At 38.8% G+C, this 21090-nt stretch overlaps 1 protein-coding gene across 2 annotated transcripts in view; it reads left to right on the plus strand.

Moving 5' to 3' along the window:
* sgcz (sarcoglycan zeta) overlaps positions 1 to 21090 on the plus strand; it is a 407248-nt gene that overhangs the window by 268896 nt on the left and 117262 nt on the right. For both annotated transcript variants that reach the window (XM_042485586.2, XM_042485585.2), the window contains exon 3: positions 1438 to 1539. In XM_042485586.2, the coding sequence (XP_042341520.1) occupies positions 1438 to 1539 (102 nt within the window). The remainder of the gene's footprint in view (positions 1 to 1437; positions 1540 to 21090) is intronic.

Consider the following 21090-nt stretch of genomic DNA (forward strand, 5'->3'; position numbering starts at 1 on the left):
TAATTTCCCCTCCTGTTGCCCACCCTTTGAGTGTTTTTTGGATGTAATGGTTGTTGTATGATGCTCTTTGATGTTGAACATATATATTAATAATCACATGCGTACATTAAACATATATTAGTAGACTGTTAAAAATGTTCTCTGTAAAACAGGATCTGACTGTGCATGAAGCAGACCTGTGTGAATACATGATACTCCCATCTCTCATCAATAATACACTGCTCATCAATGACTAATTTTAAGTACTGCTGGGTATCTGGAGATCCTTAAAAGCTCTGAACACAGCTTAAATTGTCTGAACCTAAGACATTAAATAGTGTAGATGTCTTAAATACTGACATTTTTGGTGATGTTTTGTCAAGGCAAATTTGCAAGATAAATCAAATGAAACAAGAGGAAGACTATAACTGTCATAAGTCTACAAATGTATGTAAGATATCAAGGACAGAAAGCAATACAATTGTTCCTGAATTAAATGTTCTGAAACAAAGCCACTTTGAAGGGTGAATACCACTGAGTTTTGACAAGTTTGTGAGTTTACTCTGGTTATTCACTTTTCGATACAAGCTCTGACAACTTGAAGTCGTAAAGTCACAGCTGAGATACAGAGCTGTGAGGGACTACAATCACATGAAGTAAATCAGTAAATTAGGCCATATATATATATATATATATATATATATATATATATATATATATATATATATATATATATATATATCAGATCAAGAGGGGATAAGATGGATAAAGAGGGGTATTTTGTTATAAAAACAACCAAACATCATGTTTAGCATTTATCTGGCATATGTACTTAAACATAACTGTGTTTTTACTGGTTTATATCCTGAGGTTCATTTGTTTTGAAGATTAATCAACCTATGCAGATAATTTCGCTTCCAGTAAAAACCTCCTGAATGCCTGGATCTTAAGGGGAAAAATGTGAGCACATATTGTGCTGGGCTAGCAGCCCTCTCCAACATGCCTAACAGCATATGAGAAACACCAATCTGTAATGCGAAACAGCGTTATTCAGTGATTTTACCACGTTTAATCATCTCTTTCATTTATTTAGGAGATGAGGAGACACCTTTGGATATTTCAGCTTCCAGTCAAAACTTCTGAACAGTGAACAGTGAAGGAATCCTAACCAGAAGTTTCAGCTGGTTGCAATGCGTATTATCTACCACTAGATGCCACCAAATCTTTCTAAATCGGCTCCTTTAATATATTTTTGCATCATTTATAAATATGACTCACTGAAAACTCATCATACTATAGGCTAGATGAGCAAAGCAAATCAGTGCGTTCTCTGACTGTGGAAATGACAAAACTATTCATGATCAAAATAATTGCTTTCACTCGACCTATGATTTATTCTCTGAATAACCGCAAATGTTCTCTCTGTCTCTTTGTCTGTATGTGGCTCTGCCTTTTTAGGATGGAATGGGGAATCTGCGGGTGACCAAGGAAGGTGTCAGATTGGAGGGAGTGTCCGAATTCTTATTGCCTCTATATGTCAAAGAGATCCAGTCTCGCAGGGTAAGATGATCAGCGTGTGTGTACAACTGAAATATAGAACAAAAGCCCATGCATTATGTGACTATTCACTGTGAGTTTGTGCGTTTGATATGTGTTTTTTGACAAAATTATAGTCATCCTTCAGGTTCAACTGCTGTCATAATTATATCTCAGGATATGTTATATTGTGTATTGCATGTCTTCTATTAAGTTGTGTGTGCATGTGTGTGTGTGTGCATGTGTTTGTGTATGTGTGTGCACGCCCTTATGTTCCAATCCTTATAATGAGCAGAAATCAGATGACGTCCCCATCATTCAGGGTCTATTTTTCATGTATGTGACACATTATAACGCTGCAAATGATCCAGCACGCTTCCATATCTCCATTCATCACACAGAAGCATCATCGATCCTGTCAGCTGAGGCAGCATAGACACTATGTCACTCTATATAGGACAATCCTTGTGACTCTGTGTGGTTGTGCACCCGAGCATGTGCATGTGTGTGTTCATATGTATAAGCAGTAAGCAGGAGGGAATTGACTGTACTAATATCATGCTCTCACACACTGTATGTGTGTCTGTGTGTGTGTGTGTATGGAGGTGGGGAGTGGAATTTCAATTGCACAGCAAGAGATGAATGGTGTGATAGAGCAGGAAAAAAGATATAGACAGACAGCGAATTTATGGAAGGTGTTAAACTCGTAAAACAGGCGTGGTTTATTTTTTCATTACTCTAAAACAAAGAAAAAAGTGAAGATAAACGCGTCTAATTCTAAATCTGACATTGCTTGGAAAAGTCTCTGCCTTTTGGGCGATGCTGTTTAGATAGTTTACTTAATAGCACGTTCTTCCTCTTGCACTTTATGTTTTTATGAGGCACATAGAGAGACCCAAAACACCATTTACACTGATGTTTGTGTTTTTCACAGCAGATTAATTCAGTAAGAAGTGCACAAAAGCATTACCCACAGCTTTAAACTTAAAACATACCATATTGTTGCTGTGAGCTTAATGTTCTTTCTTTGAGTAGATTTCAATCATTTCACAACAGAAGTCATGTCAATCATGTGCCAATGACATGAAAAGTCATGCGTTGAAGTTAGTAGTGACATAGTATGCAATATACTTTCACTACACTATCAGGAAAATTCCCTTTTTATTTTGTGTGTGTACCTTTTTATCATTCTGTGTCCCCTCTCCAAATTCTGGCATTTTTGTGCGGGGTTGAGAAGCACAGGCAGAACTCATCATGAGTCCTTTTTTCCCTCAGAAGTAGTTTGAGAAGTTTGAGTAGTGGGGAGGGGTAGTTCATCTGTCAATCTAGTCAGAGCTGACAGATGGATGAGAGGAGCAGCTGCTGCAGAAGCAAGTGAAAGCAAACTTTTAGACCCAGCAATTAACGGCTACTTTCACTTAAACTGCGCCTGGTGTTCTTCTGCTCTATATTCCACCGTGGTGGAAAATGATATTTATACTCCAACACTTCATTGGTTCAGAACAGTTCAGCTCAAAGAATAGAAAATCTATAAGTAGCGGCAGATGTTTCAAACATAGCAGGTAGCCACAAATAAATGAATGTGCGGTAGACCAGTATTTTACATAATGCCTAACATAGGGTAAGGATGTACTTGTATCTACATGGGCATGTTTCAGAGGATGGAAGAACATACTCAAGCATAGAAGGACATGAGGCTTGTGAAGATTAAGACAAACCAGGAGAAAGAAAGGATGGTGGATATAAATGATATGAGAGAATTAAGGATACGAATGGAGAGAGATGATGAGCAATGATGAATGACGATGAGGAGATGAAGTGAAACAAGAGATGTAGAATGAGTGAAGGCTGATGAGGAGAAACAAGTAATTGGGGAAGAGATGGAAGAGGGGAGAGGATGATCGCAAACACCTGTTTAGACACGCTTATGAGTGGAATAGATAAGTGCTTCAAACTCAGATGTCTAAGATGTCACTATCAAGTATTTCTTCTTTACTGGACAGTGCAAAGCAATGAAAAAGGCTTAGATGTTGGTTTTCAGCATACATTTTCAGCAAAATGTTGCAAGTGTATAGCATGATAACCCTGAGAGCTATCAAGACAACCTATTTAGAGTAATACTATAGCTCAGCTCTTTCTGTTTTTCAAGTGTATCATAAATCAGGTTTTCACTTTTTCAGCTGTTGCTGCTTTATTATTTCCACCCACTGTTTGGTTTACTTTTGCCACATTTTGTGCATTTGTCTCCAAGGATGTATGAGTCAAGTTCCTGTAAACAGCCTCACAAATCATAAGTATCATAAGTAAATAACGGTTCTGTGTGGGACAAAAATCTAACATTAAGAATAGATGAGCCCTTACACCGCCATGACTTTAGACTTTGCCAAATTTATAGTTCATACATTTGCAGATGTCATGCATACTGCAAATGTTATACTGTTGTAATAATAAAATGTCAATTTCAACCTAAAAGCCAAGTTAGTTTCATTTACGCAACCCAAAATCACAAACTATTCTCAAAGGCTAGAACAGTCTGAGCAGCATATGACACCTTCTATCCTTAAAACTAAACTAATAAATGAATTTGAATCTATCTGAGGGCTTCACAATTCTAGCAAAAATTATAATCATGATTGTTTTGATCAATAATGGGATCTCATTTTTTTTCTAAATATTAAATGATATTAGGTACACTATAATTTTATTGAAATGTTACATTTATGTGTGTTGTTCTCCTAAATCTGAAATATTTGCAAACAATGAGTGATGATTGTTGATGAACAGAGGATTTTCATTTTGCCTGTCTGCCGTGGTGACATTCAGTAATGTTTTTCACTTGCTGCAGAGGTTGGCTCTTTGAAGTGCTTGATTTGATATGCAGAAGATTGTTCCATAACCAGAGCACGCATTTTAAACATCAGCATTGCAGTCCACCATGTTCATTTAATTGTGGGAAGTGAAATTGTGATTAATATTCGATTAATTGTGCAGCCCTAATCTATCCTGCAATAACAGGTTACAGTGATTGAAAGATATTTTCATGTCAGTGAAATTGGAGTCAATACCCTTGTTTCCATCTTACTATCCATCATCTGAAAGTGGACTTTAATGGTATTCCCATGAAGGAGGTGCCCATCACTTTACAGGTATTTCCAGGGGGACATAAATGCAGAATCACACTCAAATCAGCATGATTAAACATGAATCAGTTGCATCACAGTGAATTTCTTCTCCGATTACAGTGAATTATATGGTACTGCCTGACTTTGAACCTTGAATTATTTAACTGAGAAAATGACAAAGCAGCTGGGTTGTGTGAATGTGCATCAGATCTGATCACTGAGAGCTGTCTTCAGAAGTTTTGGTTTTTGTCATGTGAATTGTCTCTTCCCAGCTCATCTGAAAAAGCAAACTGACAGAATGAAACCATTGCTTCAAACAACTTAAAATAGCCAAAGCCTATTAAATATAAGATAGAAGTGAGTATCAATTAAGATCAACCATAAATCATTTTTCTAATTAAGCTGTGATTAATAAAACCTGTGTTCTTGATAGCAGTAATAGTAATGTTTGAACTAAATGTTAGAGCCAATACAAGAAAAATAAAGAAATGAGACAGTGACACACAAAATGGTGAGAAACTACTGCACTCATGTGCTTTTACATTGTATGATAACAGTTTGCTTATGTGTGCCTGCCTATCTTTGTGTACTGTATGTGTGTATTTAGCAAGTGTGTGATTGTCAACCATTGTGTTTATGACTGTGTGCAATAATGTACGTGAGGATTGTATGCTCCTGTCTGAGTATCAATTGATATTTTAGTCTCTCGAAACTTTTTTTTAACTTTATTTTGAGCATATATTAATGTTTTGTGCCTGTTTGGCAGCCAGTGCATATTTGTATATGTGCATGCATGAGTGTATTTGAGTGTGTGTGAGAGGCAGAGAGTATCTTCTTACATGAAAGCAAACAGCAGGTCGCCCTCACATTTTCTAAACAGCAGGCGTGCTCTTATTTTGATATTGACAGTTGCTGCGCTTTTACTGTGAAGTGTGGTTGAATTGGGGTGGGAGCATGCAGAATCAGAAGTATCCACTGAACTCCTCGAGGACACAGCAGTCTACAGCTTATTTTGTGAGTAGACATACTGTAGAGAGATGGAGCGACAAAAGACAGAGCCATACAGTGGATGAGGGGGGAACAAAGGAAATGGTGCAAGAGGATGATGTAGAAAAAGTAGGGATGTGTAATGGAAAATCAGTCAGAGCTGGGTTGATTCACTCAAATACAAATGTCTGTGCTACCTAGTGGACAAGACGTAATTTTATTTATCACAATTTAGAACACCAACCTAAGCACAGCGAGGGCTCTCACAGGAACATGGGGAGCACAGAGCAATAACTCTGCACCTGGCCAAAGTTACAGCTGCAGTTAGTCATGATCAGGGCCAGTGTCTCATGCTCCTGGATGGCTGCTTGAGTGAAGCACCCTTTTCCATATTTTATGCTCCTTAAAGTTTCTCAGCAAAGTCTGCCACCACGTGTTGTTTTTGTATTTTTGGAGCTGGACTGGTTTTTTGAAGTGCTGTTGGAATATGTGAACCATTTGGAGATTCATTGTAGCACACTCTCAGACCACAGGGCATAGCCGTCTCTGGGCACAGAGCAGCAGAACACCAGTTAGACTGAAAGTGAAACATAACCATTTATTGCCTTTGGTCTAGAAGTCTGCATTTACTAGCATCTGCATTAGCTGCTTCTTACGTCCATCAAGCTAATCTGATCAGATCAGCACTGATTGGATCTACTCAACCCCCTTGTGTCCAACTATACAAACTGCTGTAGAGGAAAAAGTAGTTCATGAAGAATTCTGCCTGCACTGCATTCATGGACCTGCGAAAGCCTCTGGATTTAAAGAGGGAGCACAGGGACACACACACAAAAGGAGAGTTTGCTGAGCCCCATGACATTTTGAACATTAACATAGCAGCGAAAAAATAATTACAATGTAAAAATATAATGCCGTAATTCCTTTGTGAGAAGATAATAAAGTCCCACTCGCTCTGTATGTGTTGTAATCCAAACATGCATGTTAGTGCATGTGAGTCCCTCCCTTCATGTTCCACCAGCTAGCTGAAAGCTGCTCTGCAGTCCGCATATATGGCAGTTACTGCTAATAATGTTGTCCAACCCACAGTGGCGAGACAGCCTTGTGGTGGATAACGCCAACTCTCTGGTTCTCACTGTTAGCTCTGCTTTGTTGTCGTTGTTTATACTGCAAGCACTGTTTTCAGAGATGAGAGCAATGTGCGGGCAATCCTGGCCCAAACTCTGAATGTCATACATAGCACCTCTTAATTCTGCCTTGGCTTAGTTGACCACGAAACTGGTTGCAAAGCTACTGAATGCCAATCAAGATCAATGCAAAGAAGACATATTTATGCCTTTGGTTTTGGCTTGAATTTATCCTCAAACCCTGTCCTGTTTTTAAATGACGCATGTGCTTGTTGTGCTTACAGTAACAAGATCTACAAGTATTAGTGATGTTCATAGGAAAAAAACAAACAGAAATAGGGACATATGATTAAAAAAAACTGCATGTTGCTTCCAAGAGCTTGCGGCAAAGTGTCCTGGACTGTGGTTGTTAAAGACTTACAGTTTAACCAGAAACCTAGCTGCATGAAGTCACACACATGCGCACACACACACACACACACACACACACACACACACACACACACACACACACACACACACACACACACACACACACATACACCAAGAACCCATTGAAATGATACCATGTCATTAGCCAAGACAGAGCTGAAAAAAAAGAGACTCAAACATACTCACCAATCTAAAAACGAAATCTTGGGCCTAGGTAACTGGAGAAGATAAGAGTACTTCAGCATGGAGAGTGATGGTGACAGAACATTGCAAGAGGAAGAGAAATCTACAACAGCAAGAAGCAACAAGGGACAGACTATCAGAATGAATAGAGAGAAGAGGAAATGCACATTATGTTGATACACATTTGAGGCATCAGTTCAGACATGCACAGCAGTTTGCACTTCACTTACTGGTCAAACTGAGGCACAACAAGGGGGATGAAACGCTTTTTTATGGGGCCTTATGGGACTGTCCCCCCATGCAGGTGAGTATCAAACGGGGCTACCTAACATTATATGCAGCTTCTAAAATCTCCTATCAGCCTGTTCTCATTCCCAGGGCATCAAATACGCTTGATCAGTGACCTCTGGGTCTGATTCCTTCACACAAGGCACCCTTGAGCGCTTGAATGAGACATACCAGGCGCTTTAAACTAACTCAAATGTAAACCCATCCATGACAGTGATGTATAATGAGTGGAAAAATCTGAGTAGGATGGGAAAGAGTAGTGGTGGACATTTGCTATTTCCTGCTATCTGAAAAGATCCCACCTGCAATGGAGCTTTCCTCAGTTCCATGCTGCTTACTATGATTGAAAGCTGTTAAGATTTCCAAAAGGCGGTAAACATTGCTATGCAGATGGAAAGGGCGCTGAGCATGAGTTAGATTGGTTTACCTACCTGACCAGGGTCCTTGCCATAAACCTGCTTATTTGGGATGATGGGTTGCTGTCACCAGTAGCAAGAGTGCACTTTAAAAATCACAAACATCAGGGTGCAAAAAAAGATTTAAGCTCTCTTTAATCAAAATTTTGAGAAAAAAAAAATTGAGATGTAGGAGAGCGGAGGAGAAGATGAAGATGACATCCCTCCCACGCAGCTGTATTATGCCTTATTCAAAAATATCACATACATACACGTTCACATTTTGCATAATCGGGGCCATCCCCCAGCAGTACATTGTGGTAGAGGTAAATGGAACATTGTGACTCCCAGAGAGAGCTAAATACAGAACTCTGCACACAAACCACACACTAACAACAACAACGACACACTGAGAAATTAGATTGGCTGGGTGGGAGGCAAAAAGACAGGGTGCAGGAGAGAGGAAGATTACTGTGGAGACGAAGGGAAGGAAAAAAGAAAAGCGAAGGAGGGCAGAAGGAAATAAAAGTATCAGAGGGAGGCAAACAGACCTGAAAAAGGTGGAGAAAAGGTCTGAATACCTGATAAGTGAGAGCGAAAAGAGAAACGAAGGAAAACAAGAGGGATGAAAAGCAAAGATATAGAAAAACTGACAGGTTTAACACCCCAGTGTGCCCTGCCAATATGGGCATTTTTATGTTCTTCTAGTCAGTTTGTTTCTCTTTTTTCGTGGTGGCCTTAATTACCTTATCTGCTGGATGGGTCATATGGTTTAATTATGGCCTTGTTTTGTTTTGTTTACCTTCACCTGCCTTGCAGGTATATAGATATTACTGTGAAGTGTGCAAGTGAGGTCAATTACATCAACATTTGCTAGTAAACCTTACCACACAACTGTTTGGATTTGTTTTTGAAACAAGTTCTAAAAATGTGCTCTGATTTTTTATTTTTTATTTTATTTGTATTCAATGCGTAGTATCTGTGAATGCATGTACTCTGCTGCTTGCGATTCATAATCAACACAGATTTCTCTTAATTTTTCAGGAGGCACGGGTGACAGATAAATAGCCTCCCAGTGTAGACAAACACAGCAGATGCAGCAGTTTGTTAAATATCCAGGAACTGGAACAATCTCCACACATCCCAGTGTACCTGACACATGCTATTTAAAAACAAAGAGAGAGAAAAAAAGGAGAAAACACCACAGAATATTTATTTGATCATTTGATTTGGACTTATTGTGTCAAAAATAGGAAGCAGATCTGAGTCAGATGAGCAAGAACAAAATCAGTCAACAGGCAGGACATCAGCAAAAGATAGAAAGTGACATTTTTCAGGCAAGCATCAAACAAACACATAACAGGTAGCAAGCAGGAGTATAGCTTGTGCTCTTGGCGGCGAGGCAACATATATGATATGGCAAGGAACTACTGCTAGCCACTGGGCAGGGACAGGAAGGTAGTGGAGAAGCACAGCAAAGTACTCAGCAGGCATTTGGAGGCACCAGGGAGGCTTTGATAGATACAGGACCTGGAGCTATGACTGTGTGGTCACAGAGTAAAGCCAAGCCAAAAATCTCTGCCAGCCCTGGAGGAAACATCACAAGCCAGTGCTTGGAGGATACCATACACAGCACACTACATGCGTTCTGACAATTCGTGTGGCACTGGACAAGATCAGTCACATTCACTATGGAAAATCCAGGGTACACAGTGTGGACGGATCAACAACAAAGGTGTGGCTGTAGGCATAAAAGGCTGGGTGAAAGATGCTTTACTGATAGACCTTACAGATATCATCTTTAGGTAATTATTACTACTTAGTTCAGTTCATCATGTTTACAGTAATAAATATGTTTAAGGTTAGGGGTTGGTTGTTATCGTGCTTTGATTAAGACAAAGACTGATGGTTGAAAATGAGAAACGATCTTCCGTATTAAAGTCAGGATGAATAGATGTTGACCCATCCATTCATCCTGACCTCCTGTGTGGACTTTTTTCATTGTGTGACAACATTCCCTGACTTCCTCTTTTGATCCTGTCATAACTCATAAGCCCGCTAAAAGGCTTAGTGACTTGAATGTAAACATATGTCATTCAGGGGCACTTGCCAAAATGACTGATGCTGTTGTTTTCTTAGGAGGACATTTTCCTTTGGCAGAAAGACAACACAACAAATCTGCCAAATATTAAAAATAAGCTGGGCATTTTTGGGATCCCAAACTGTAGGTAGATTTTTTTGTTTGTTTTTTTTATACGTCCATGCAGCAGCGACCTTGGCCACGGGCAATGTGTTTTCTTCGTTCGTTGCATCTGTACGTCTGCGACCTGTCAAGAAGGGTGTGAAATGTAGGAATCTAACACAATACCCCAAGACGGCCTTGAGGAAAAATTTTTAAAATTTGATGCAAACATTCACTATGACTCAAGGAAAAACTGATTAGCTTTTGGTAAAAAGGTTATTGTGGCCTTGCGTCTGATTCATACTTGTTAACACAATATCTCAGGAATGCCTTAAGGAAAATTCTTCAATTTGGCACAAATGGCCAGTAGGACTGAAGGATAAACTTATTAGATTGTGATGGTCATTGGTCAAGTTCATCTGTCCCTTTATCCTGAATGCGACAAGACAGTTCTTAAAAACTGATAAGCCTTTAGTGGTCAAAGGTCACCGTGACCTTGTGTTCATTTCGTTCTTTTGAATGTAATATCGTAAAAACACCTTTAGGGAATTTCCTCAAATTTGGCACAAACCTCCACTTGGACTCAACAGGAACTCAAGGGGAGACATTTGGTTGGATACTAAACTGGTAATACTAATTTTGGGTGTCCACCTTAAAACTGTGGTGTTTGTATAGATCTGCTGTACTGCGGGGTTGAAGATGTATATGAAATTGTAGCATGTTTGCAGCATCATGCAGCATCAGCTGTCATGGCTACATATGAGTCTTAACAAACACGGATGTAAACTGTAACTGCAGCTTGACTGGTTTGCAGAGGCATACAACTGCAAGGCGATAATTCTAGATTTTTGTAGTCGGTATATATAAGGGGTTTATATAGTATATGTACCGTATGTAAAAGTATGCATTTACTTGGAACATGATTCCACTGTAAAAGACTGGGATTATCTTCAGAGCAGTAGTTTTTGTAGGGTATTTCAAACTATGTTTTTTTTTTTTTTTTTTAAGCACACTATGAATGCAATGTTTTTTCTGTGTCTCGCCCTTGCTGCTCTTTTCCCACAAAGGGCTGTCTTTAGTGACACACACACACACACAAACACTGACTCTTGCCACTAGGCCCTGTAATTGTCCCCATAGGGACCCCATGACGACCTATCACCACAGCAGGAGGCGCAAAGAAAACTTCATTTATTCCGCTCTCTTGCTGTCTCTCTCCATCTTTTTTGATTTGACTTTTCTTTTTATGTGGCTTTTTTCCCTTTTATTAGGCCTTTTCTTCCTCTACCCCCTGTCTATGACATTTTTTTTCTCACACTCTGTATTGCCTTTATTCTGCGTTGTTTTTGTTCCGTCTTTCTCTCTCACCCCTGTAGTGATACTGGCTCCCTGGAGACAGGCCTAGTTATGTGCAGTAGACTGCCTGGATAAGGGTTTCACTTCCTGGGGAGAGAAAATAAAATCAGTGGCACACACAGAGGAGATGGGGTAAATGTATGCATGTAAAGGGAGAGAGTTGATGTATAAAATAAGACATGTCTTAGGTTGTGAAGCCCCGCAAAAGAATAATTAAAACTGCAAAAAAGAGTGAGATTGAAACGCAATAGCGGATGTAGGAGATGCAATGAAAAAGTGAAAGGCAACAATAATTGAAGAACTCTCATCCATACCGCAGCTTAAAGACGGAAAAATACAGGGGGGTGGGTGCAGGTGGGAGGATGCCATAACTTTATTTTTGCTGTTTGTCAGTTTTAGATTTATTGCTTTCTCTGTCTGCCTCATACTTTCTCTGTGTTTCTCCTCTGGGGACCTGAGCTAGCTGAAACTTCTCCAACTCTGGAGCTGTAATTGAATAGCAGAGAGTTCTAATGGAACATTAGGCTGTTCCCGTCTTGGCAGGCCCTATTGATTTTGACTTTGCAGCATTGTAAACAATCCGGGGTAAATGTAACTGAACGGATGCAGACCTTGGTATAGGCTATAATTCCAGGGCTATTGCTGTGGAACTGTTGCGCTGTGGCAAGTAACTGTTACAGTGTGCTTTTGTTTTACTATAATAGCATGTTACCCGGGGTGGCTTTGCGACTGCGACTTTCTCTCAAGAAGAATAGCAGATAATTTTTGTTTGTTTGACTCTCCACTCAGGCCTTTTGTTTGTGATAAAGAAAAGGATGCCTCAAAGTCCAACTGTCAAGCACACTTGATTTTAATTGTGTGTCACCTGGGGTGCGTGATGCTGGTGGGTTTCTTCTCAGAATATATTTTTTTTTATGTTATTTTCTTTTGTTTGTGGGATGTGTCTCGGGTAGAGTGGCATGTTTTTATGTCCACGGCACTTTCTCATCTTTGTGAAGGCGATACCTTTCATGTAAAGAAATTCCAAGCTATTTTTGGGACATACTGTCAACAGGAGGTCCAATCGCTGGAAGCGTTTGATTGGAATCACATGTCACCCTCTGCGGGTGTGATTTGCCACATGAAGAGTCTCTAGTGGTGATGGACTTGGATGCAGTTTAATTGATATTACATATTGTGTGTATCAGTTTGTGTAGTGAATTATCGTACACAAATGAAGACACTGCTTTATTGAGATGTATAAAGAGAAATGCTGCTTGGTGCGTTTGGCAGCACTTGATCGGGGTAATAATGCCAATGAAGTCTGATCAAAACAAGGCTGGCAAAGTCACAGTAACACATTTCACAGCATGCCTTGATGTTTTTCTTTTGCATCTCTTGTGAACATCATTTGCCTGCGTTAGTTAGTTGTACTCTGCCACAGATTTCTCTAAGACTACACTTAATACAAATAGATCTGATGTAATGCAGTGAATTTCTATGGGATAAATTTAATGTCATATTTCAAAACTGAAAAAAGGGATGTTAAGGTTAAAACTCCAGTTGAAATTTATTTTTTAAAGGGTCTGCCGATTGAAAGTAAGTTTCGAAGATTTAATGTTTTGGTAGGCTCAAGAAAAAAAATAATAAAATCGGCAAATATTGTTTTGTATTTGAGTTTTCCTTCACCACAACTACAGAACTCTTTTTTACACTGTTTATAGTTTCACATTTGTCACTGGTCAGCTATTGTATTTAGTTTGTTATCCATGGTTGATACATTGCAAATGGTGAGCAGACTGCTGTGCGTCCATTCGTAAAATGACAAGAAAGAAAAGTTTAGCAACATCGAAACTTGAGTTTTGACAGTGCAGTTTTTAATTTTAAAAATTTGCAAATGTAAATTTGCACTCAACTTGCAGACTGCTCTTTTAGAGTTTACAGCAGCCACTTTCAGAGATCTTTCAGAGACCTGTTTTTTTTTTTTTTTACACATTTCAAAACTTCTTTTTTTCCAAACATATGCAGTTTTTACATCACCATTTATAAGGTTTCAAATCTGAAAAACAAAACTAACAAAAACTTAGAATATTTATTAGGGAAACACAATAAAAATTTCTTTTAATTTCAAGCTTTCAAACACTGAGTTTTAACCTCTTGAAGCTTTTTTTTTCAGTTTAATATGACATTATGTTCCATTGGTTATAGGCTGTGGGGAATATATGCTCATTGTACAACAATCCATTATAGCACTTTAAAAACACATAAATGTCACAGGTTATCCACATATTGCTGACACCAAATAATTAGTAATGGCTTAGTCCTTTGTGAGCTATAATGTGACATAGCTGCAACTGTTGATTTTTCCTCCAGTCGTCTCTTTTTTGTTCTTCTTTTTCAGAAAGTTACCCTTGACTTTTTACATGCTCACCCAGCTTCTATTCACCAGCTTACAGTGCTTTAAGATAATTTGAGCTGCTGCTTTCTTTCACTATATTTTATTATTCCCCTACCCTATTGCTCAGAAAGTGTAACTCACCAGTCTACCATAAAAGAACATTCAATGTGTGGCACATCCGCGTCCAGCTAATGTAAAGTGTATTGATTTAAACAGCATGTCACCTTTGGTGGGTGGTGCTCACTACATGAGAATTTCTCCAGCCTTCAGCCCGCGGAAAGGAATGACTTAGACACGCTGTCGATGATAATAAGTGTCGACGTCAGAAGATGAGAGCTCCACCAAGCAGACACATGCAGAGGGCTTGTCAGATGACGCTTTTTCCTTGTCCCCCACAACATTAAACAAGATATCAAATAAGAAGTCACCGCTGCCAGTGAAGTTAAATTGAAGGTAATAGAAAAAAAGAAGAAAGAAAAGTTTGACTGAGAGAGGTTTGCAGAGATGAGCAGGGCCAGGGGAAGAGCTGGTTATTTGATCATTTTTCCAGAGGAAAAAATACAGTCATATTTTTTTTTTTTTTTATTAAAGATTAAGCTCGAGAATGGTGGGTAGTTGAGCATGTGGGTGTGTACCTGCATGAGTGTGCGACCACTGCATATTTGTCTGTCTGCGTGGGCAAATGTCCAAAATTACTGTGCGTCCAGTTTTGGAGTGTCCGGACATGTGGGTGTGTGTTCCAGACATGGTCGTGACCCATGTAAAAATAGTCTCCATTAACATTTAACAACATTTTTCAGAATGTCAGGAGAATGAAAGTCACACTGGCCCTGGAAGGGAGATAGGAAACAAGACAAAATGAATGAGAATATTAATCCCTTGTTCCAAAAGATCATTCCATCCCTCCCTCCAGCTGCTGTCTCGGAGGTCACGTCATCCAAAAAGCCACAACAAATCCCCTCATCACAAAACTTGACTGGGGAAAAAGGGCACATCATGCAGCACTGTGTTAAATGTAAGACTTTTGATAATTCTGTCACTAAAATGGATATTGCTGCTTCCTTGTGAAGCCAAATTGCATCTCTGCCTTTGAGAGTTTCAGGCACCAAACTAAAAGTACAGTCACAGACCAACTATGCTGCTGAGTATGTCTCTGTCAAAAAGTATGGACTTGAGTCCAAGTCACAAATGTGATGACTTTAGACTCGACTTGACAAAATCAAAAAAAGACTTGCAACTCAATTTGGACTTAAATGCCAGTGACTCATGACTTCACCTGGACTTTTGACTTGAAAATAATTGAGACCTTCCAAGCCCAAGGCCAAAGATTAAAAATAATGTTATTATTATAAAGTGTCACGACTCTGTTCTTTTTCACCTCCTCTCCTGAATCAACAAATAATAACGCTAGTAGAATAGGGTGAGTTTTTCCTTATCTGCTGTGAGGGTCCAAGGACAAAGGGATGGCTTATGCCGTAAAGCCCTCGAGGCTAATTGTGATTTGTGATATTGTACTTTATAGATCAAATTGAAATTGAAATCACTATTTGCACAGCCATTTGAGGCATGCTTTGAGACTGGTCTATGATGAACTTTGACTCGACTAATCTGTAAAGCACCTTTGGTTGCCCTTGGGTATGAAATGTGCTCTTTAAATAAATTTGCCTTGCCTTGCTTGCTTGCTATCTGACAGTATCCAGTCAAGTTGCAAGTGAGAACCATAATGAACTAATGTTGCATTCCTGAGCACCAATTAGGAAAAAAAATGACACCCAAACTAATATTGTTTGCAAACAAATGTAAGTGTTAGTCAACAAAAAGCAAAATGCAGTATTGAGAACATGTGGGTTAAAAGTTACAGACAGATAAGAAACAACACCAGCCAAGTGGTTTCAACCCTAAACCTGAGCAAAGTGGCTTGAAAATATGGGAAGACAACAATGAGCAACTTAAGAAATAGCCCAAAAAAGAACTAAAAAGTAAAAAGTAAATTACCTTATAATAAAAAAGGAGAAGAAAAATAAGGGAAACAACAAACAAACAAACAGGAAAATAACCATGTAAAGTTTTAAAATTTAAATCAAATGAAATAACTTGTATTTAAATGTATTAAATTATCTTTATAGTTTTCTCAACATTCTGTCTTTATTTTAAGCAAAATTTCAGGTTATTTTATTTCCCCCTTTACTTATTTCTTGCAGTTTTTAGGACATGCCTTGCCAAGTTGCTCACTACCTTTTTTCTATCATTTTTCTAAAGAAATCAACCCTTTTTTGCAGGTTTCAAAGGTTTATATGCTTGAAAGACGTCTGAATGCAGCAAAAGGAAAACTGATGTCGATCCAGGTTTCAAATGGTTATTAAATGTATACACATTTTTAAAAAGCAGTCTTTTTTTGTAAATTTGCTGTATTATTTATTGTTTCTTACAATGACATAATAGTAAAGAGCAATATGTCTTCTTTAGGACTTGAAAGTTTAGGACGTGGGACTTGTCTGTCTTGATCTGGAACTTGACTCAGGACTTGCCTGTCTTGACTTGGGACATGATTTGGGACTTGAGTGCAAAGACTTCAGACACACTCATGATTTGCTAAACAATGGCTTGGTCCTACCTCCGTTTTCTGTATATTCTTGGGTGGACAACCTTAGAATAGATTAAACCCCATCAACCCATGTGATGTAACTTTTCTTCGAAGTTTCTCCAAAATAGTGCACTGTACTCCTTTTTAACAGGAGGTAATATGTTACACTTGAGCTATTTTCTCAACCACAGAAGCTGTCAGGACGAATTTCATCTGAAAGAAAATACTGGTACATAATTCATTACTTAACACTTGTAAAGTAAAGTTTCTTTGCTTTATGTTATTCAGCTTCTTTTTTTTTAAATCTGTACTAAAAGAAATAAAATGTGTAATCATTTATTTTTCAAACATTTTTCTCCTCCGTGCTTACACCACCCCGCGAGGGAAGCCCATGAAACGATATGTCTTCTTTAATAAACTAGTTTTTAGAAAAAGCAGTACCTGTTCTTGAAAACCTTACCTTATCCGTAACTAATCCTGGCTCTAGGCAGTATATATCCCTCCACATCCATAAATGCTGCATTGCTGGCATAAAGACAGTAGTAACCATTGAGCACAAGGCCATCAGCTGTGTGCCAACACTCCATTTAACATTTGATTTAGTGAACTACACACACTCAGGGTCGTTGATAGTTGGCTGGGTTTCTGCTTGAGTGCAGTTTTATTTTAGACTTTATTACCTTAACCCAAAGTTACCCTATACTTTTAGCTCTAAATAGCACCGTGTTTGCGCTATTCTTCTGTAGCAAAGCTGGCTTCAGCATTAATATGACAGCCACCATTTAAAGCAAAAAGGATTGTGATGCTTCACTTTAAAGCGTGCAGGGCTGAGTCTCCTCTGTATATTCAAGTTTGAACACCCCCCCAAATCCTGGTTTCTGTGCAGTAATTGGCATAATGATCAGGCGAGCAGATAGCTTTGTACAGACAAATTTATCTTTTAGCCCACAGCTAGTTTCAGTAATAGCATCAGTGGGAAAATGAGGGCCTATATTAGGTAAAGGGACAGTCAAGACAGAGATGTTTCATTCCACAGCCAGAGCTATGGTGAAGTGCGTTAAAGCATTTGTTCAGTGTAATCACTGTGTCAAATTAAGTGTGTAGAATGTATGCTCTAACAGAAAGGGATTCATGTTTACTACTTTGGCTTATAACCATAACATGAATCCCAGCATAATTGAAGATACGCTTTAGAAAAAGTGTTGTATGACCAAAGCCGGTCTAGCGTAACCTCTCATTTGCGTATATCCCTCTTACTGTCCTGTCCGTTTCACAGACATACACTTATACAGACACAGCTCTGGATGACAGTACAAAGTAATATGTAAATCAATATAATACCTGTAAGAGCTTATTCTATTAATACCCATTTTTCACATAGTTACAGACATATTTATAGACAAATGTCTGCCTACACACACAATTGACATGACAAGATGCACCCACTCCTTGTACTGCACACATACAGTGAATTCTGTCCTTTTTTTAATACACACATTAATACAGAAATAAACCCCTTATGCATTGAAGAAACATATAAATTTTTTTATTTAAATGCATGAAACTGATGAATTATGTTGTTGCTAAAAACACACTCTCACTTACATGTAAAAATACACCAAACTGACATTGACAGTGCATTTTTACACACCCTGGCTCACACCTCGTCCCTGCCGGTATTATGTATTCACAGGTTGTTTCCAGGGGAACGGTCACAATCCTCTGTGTGAAATTAATTAAGGGTGGACATTTGAATTAATTAACTGGACGGGAGTGTGGCATTACACTTCTCTGACCTTGTGACATTAAACACACACTCATACACACACCCATGCAAAGACACACACGTCTGCACCAGGGAAGACACACAGATTAGATTTAATTACCAGTGTGTAGCTCATTGGTACAATGTGGTTCAGCCTTAATTACATATTGTACTGTTACCCTCTCTATGTGTGTGTGTATGAGAGGATGTGCCTGACAAAATAGAGACAAAAAGTGGATCAGTTGCATTTCAGTTACATGAACTTGAATGCAAAGTAAGCAAGCTTCATTTTTCTGCTGCTCCAGTGTAACATCAACGTACTGGCAATTGTTACTTCTTATGCTAACTCAGCTGGAAAGGCGAGCCTTCACAATTGCAATGCTGGTCTCTACTGAACCTTACAAATTCCCTAAGGGGATATTCTACCAAACACCTGTGTTTTGAGAGGAATACTCTCACCCCCTGTAGGCTTAAAAGGTGGCACTAAAAAAGTTGGTAGTTTGCTGCTTCACAAAGGATGGCAGCTGGAGTCCATTGGGATTCACAGCAGTTACAATACATGGATATTGTGAGCTAGTTTCACAGCCAAAACATGTATCTAAATGTACATAGAAATCTCTCAGCCACTTCTGTAGCATTACCCACTATAATCCACTTCCACTTGGATTGCTCAAAACACATCGCTTGATAATCAAACTGAATCACCATTTGCCACATGCAGCAGTTAATGAGACAACATGACAATGTCAGAGCGATACAGTTAGTAGTTTGCAAACTTGAACTAGTTGTATATACTCCAATAGATAGAAGGAACAACCAGAGATAACAATGAAAAAAAGGTTGTGGCATTTGCTTTTGCTCAAAATGAAGAAAACCTACTCCTGCTGGTGGGTGACGTGTTGCGAGTTGATTGTCCAAAAATCATTATGGTGGCCAGCTAGTAACAAACAATCTTGTATTGCAGTTAAATGGTAAGCTAAAATATGTTTCTGAAAACATTTTATGTAAGAAATAGGCATTGCAGTAACTGAACCTTATTTCATATTTGATCAGCGCTGCTTAGTTTTCTTGTTTGATCTGAGTTTTGTCTGAGTTTGAGAGTGACAGTGTCTACATTTGTGTCTGTGGTGGCAGCAGGCATACAAAAGTGAGGAAGCGCAATTAACCAACAGAGCCAGTGACAATTCACAGAATAAAAATGCATCCTCCGACAGATTTGATTAGGGAGATCTGGGTGCTGGTTGACAATCGGTAAAGTATCACTTTAACAAGTGCAAATATACAATAGCTGCAACCTTGGATTTTGAGTGCATCCATGTGTTACCCCTATTGCCAAATGGCATGAACAGTTAATTAGCTGTCCTTTGGCTTATTGCCATTTTTTCCTCAATACTGGGCAAGTCCGTAAATCCATTCGGAAGTTTTGCAACTTTTTGTGATATTTTACTGACATTTCCATTGTCAGTTCCCCTTAAATCCAGTTGGCATGGGACACAAACACACACCTTCACATACCCAGCTCTTGATCTCCAAGCCTATTTGAGCCTTTAGGCCACCAAATTGAGGGACAATTTGTAGACCAATCAATCAACCAAACAATAGAGCAAGCTACAGTGCCACAGCTAAAGAGCTAGGTCACAACTAAAAAGCAATTGTCTGTCATTTTATAGCTTAGTGTAGGGCAGGAAGTATATGATACGATTTTGATGAGCCCTTGTTCAGAGTACAGTCTGCATTGGTAAAAAATATAACCTTAGGATGAGTATCCTTGTGCATTTATAATCTGCATTTTAATCCCAGAGCAGAACTCCTGTAGTAAATTGAAGGGACAACACCCAGTGGTTAAGTGCTCCAGGTCTGGTGAATAATTTGAGTAAAGTACTGTGACAGCAGTGCACTAGATTTGTAAATCAAGTAGAACACTTTTCCGCTCTGGTGGTGGCTCACATGTGGCTTCTTCCTACTGAACCTGCCAAAACGGTGAAACTGCTGTTTCTGGAGTGTTGGGTTGTGGCCATTTTTCTCTACAAACAGTGGGCAGATGAAGCAGTGTGTGTCTGCGCAGCTCACTTGGCTTGTAGTCTGTGGACACGTATCTAACCATACTGTCCATAAAAGCTTTAGCAATAGTCTTGATGCATTCAACCATTACTTTTCTCTTCATTTATTAGAAGAAATCTGCAAAACTTATTGGAGCTCCAGAGACACAACCAAAGAGGAGAAAAATAAAAGTGGGTTGAGCAGTGGATGGGAAAATGATAGACCAGGCAGATATGCATGAGCAAGGTTCATGCAATCCCTGGAGAGGCAACGGTCGTGCTCTTCCACCCTGCCAGCCCCAGTACTCTTAGATGAGGGTGAATTTCTTAACATGATTCGCTAGAATTCAAGAAGCTTCTGCCCTTTATTAAAAACTGGAAGAGAGTTACTGAGTAGGTTTTTCTCTGTTGTAGTTTTAATTAAACTATTTGTTTTATTCTTATTCATCAATACAACTACATATATATATGTATATATATATATATATGTATGTGTGTGTGTGTGTGTGTGTGTGTGTGTGTGTGTGTTAATATTTTTTTTTAATTGGTTAATGGTTTTGAATATGTGAAATGAAGTCAGGCATTTGGTTTTGTATTCATGTGAAGTGGGTCACTGATTTTTGTTTCTTCTTCGTAATGAATGGCTCTTAATATAGCATACAGTTTGGCAGACTGAAGACATATGTTGTCAAGGCATGGCTCTCTTTGCATGAAGGTACTTGTATGAAAAAAATGCCT

This window comes from Plectropomus leopardus, chromosome 3 (assembly GCF_026936395.1).
Source record: "Plectropomus leopardus strain MGB_pleo_1.0 chromosome 3, ASM2693639v1, whole genome shotgun sequence".
Taxonomy (NCBI): Eukaryota; Metazoa; Chordata; class Actinopteri; order Perciformes; family Serranidae; genus Plectropomus; species Plectropomus leopardus.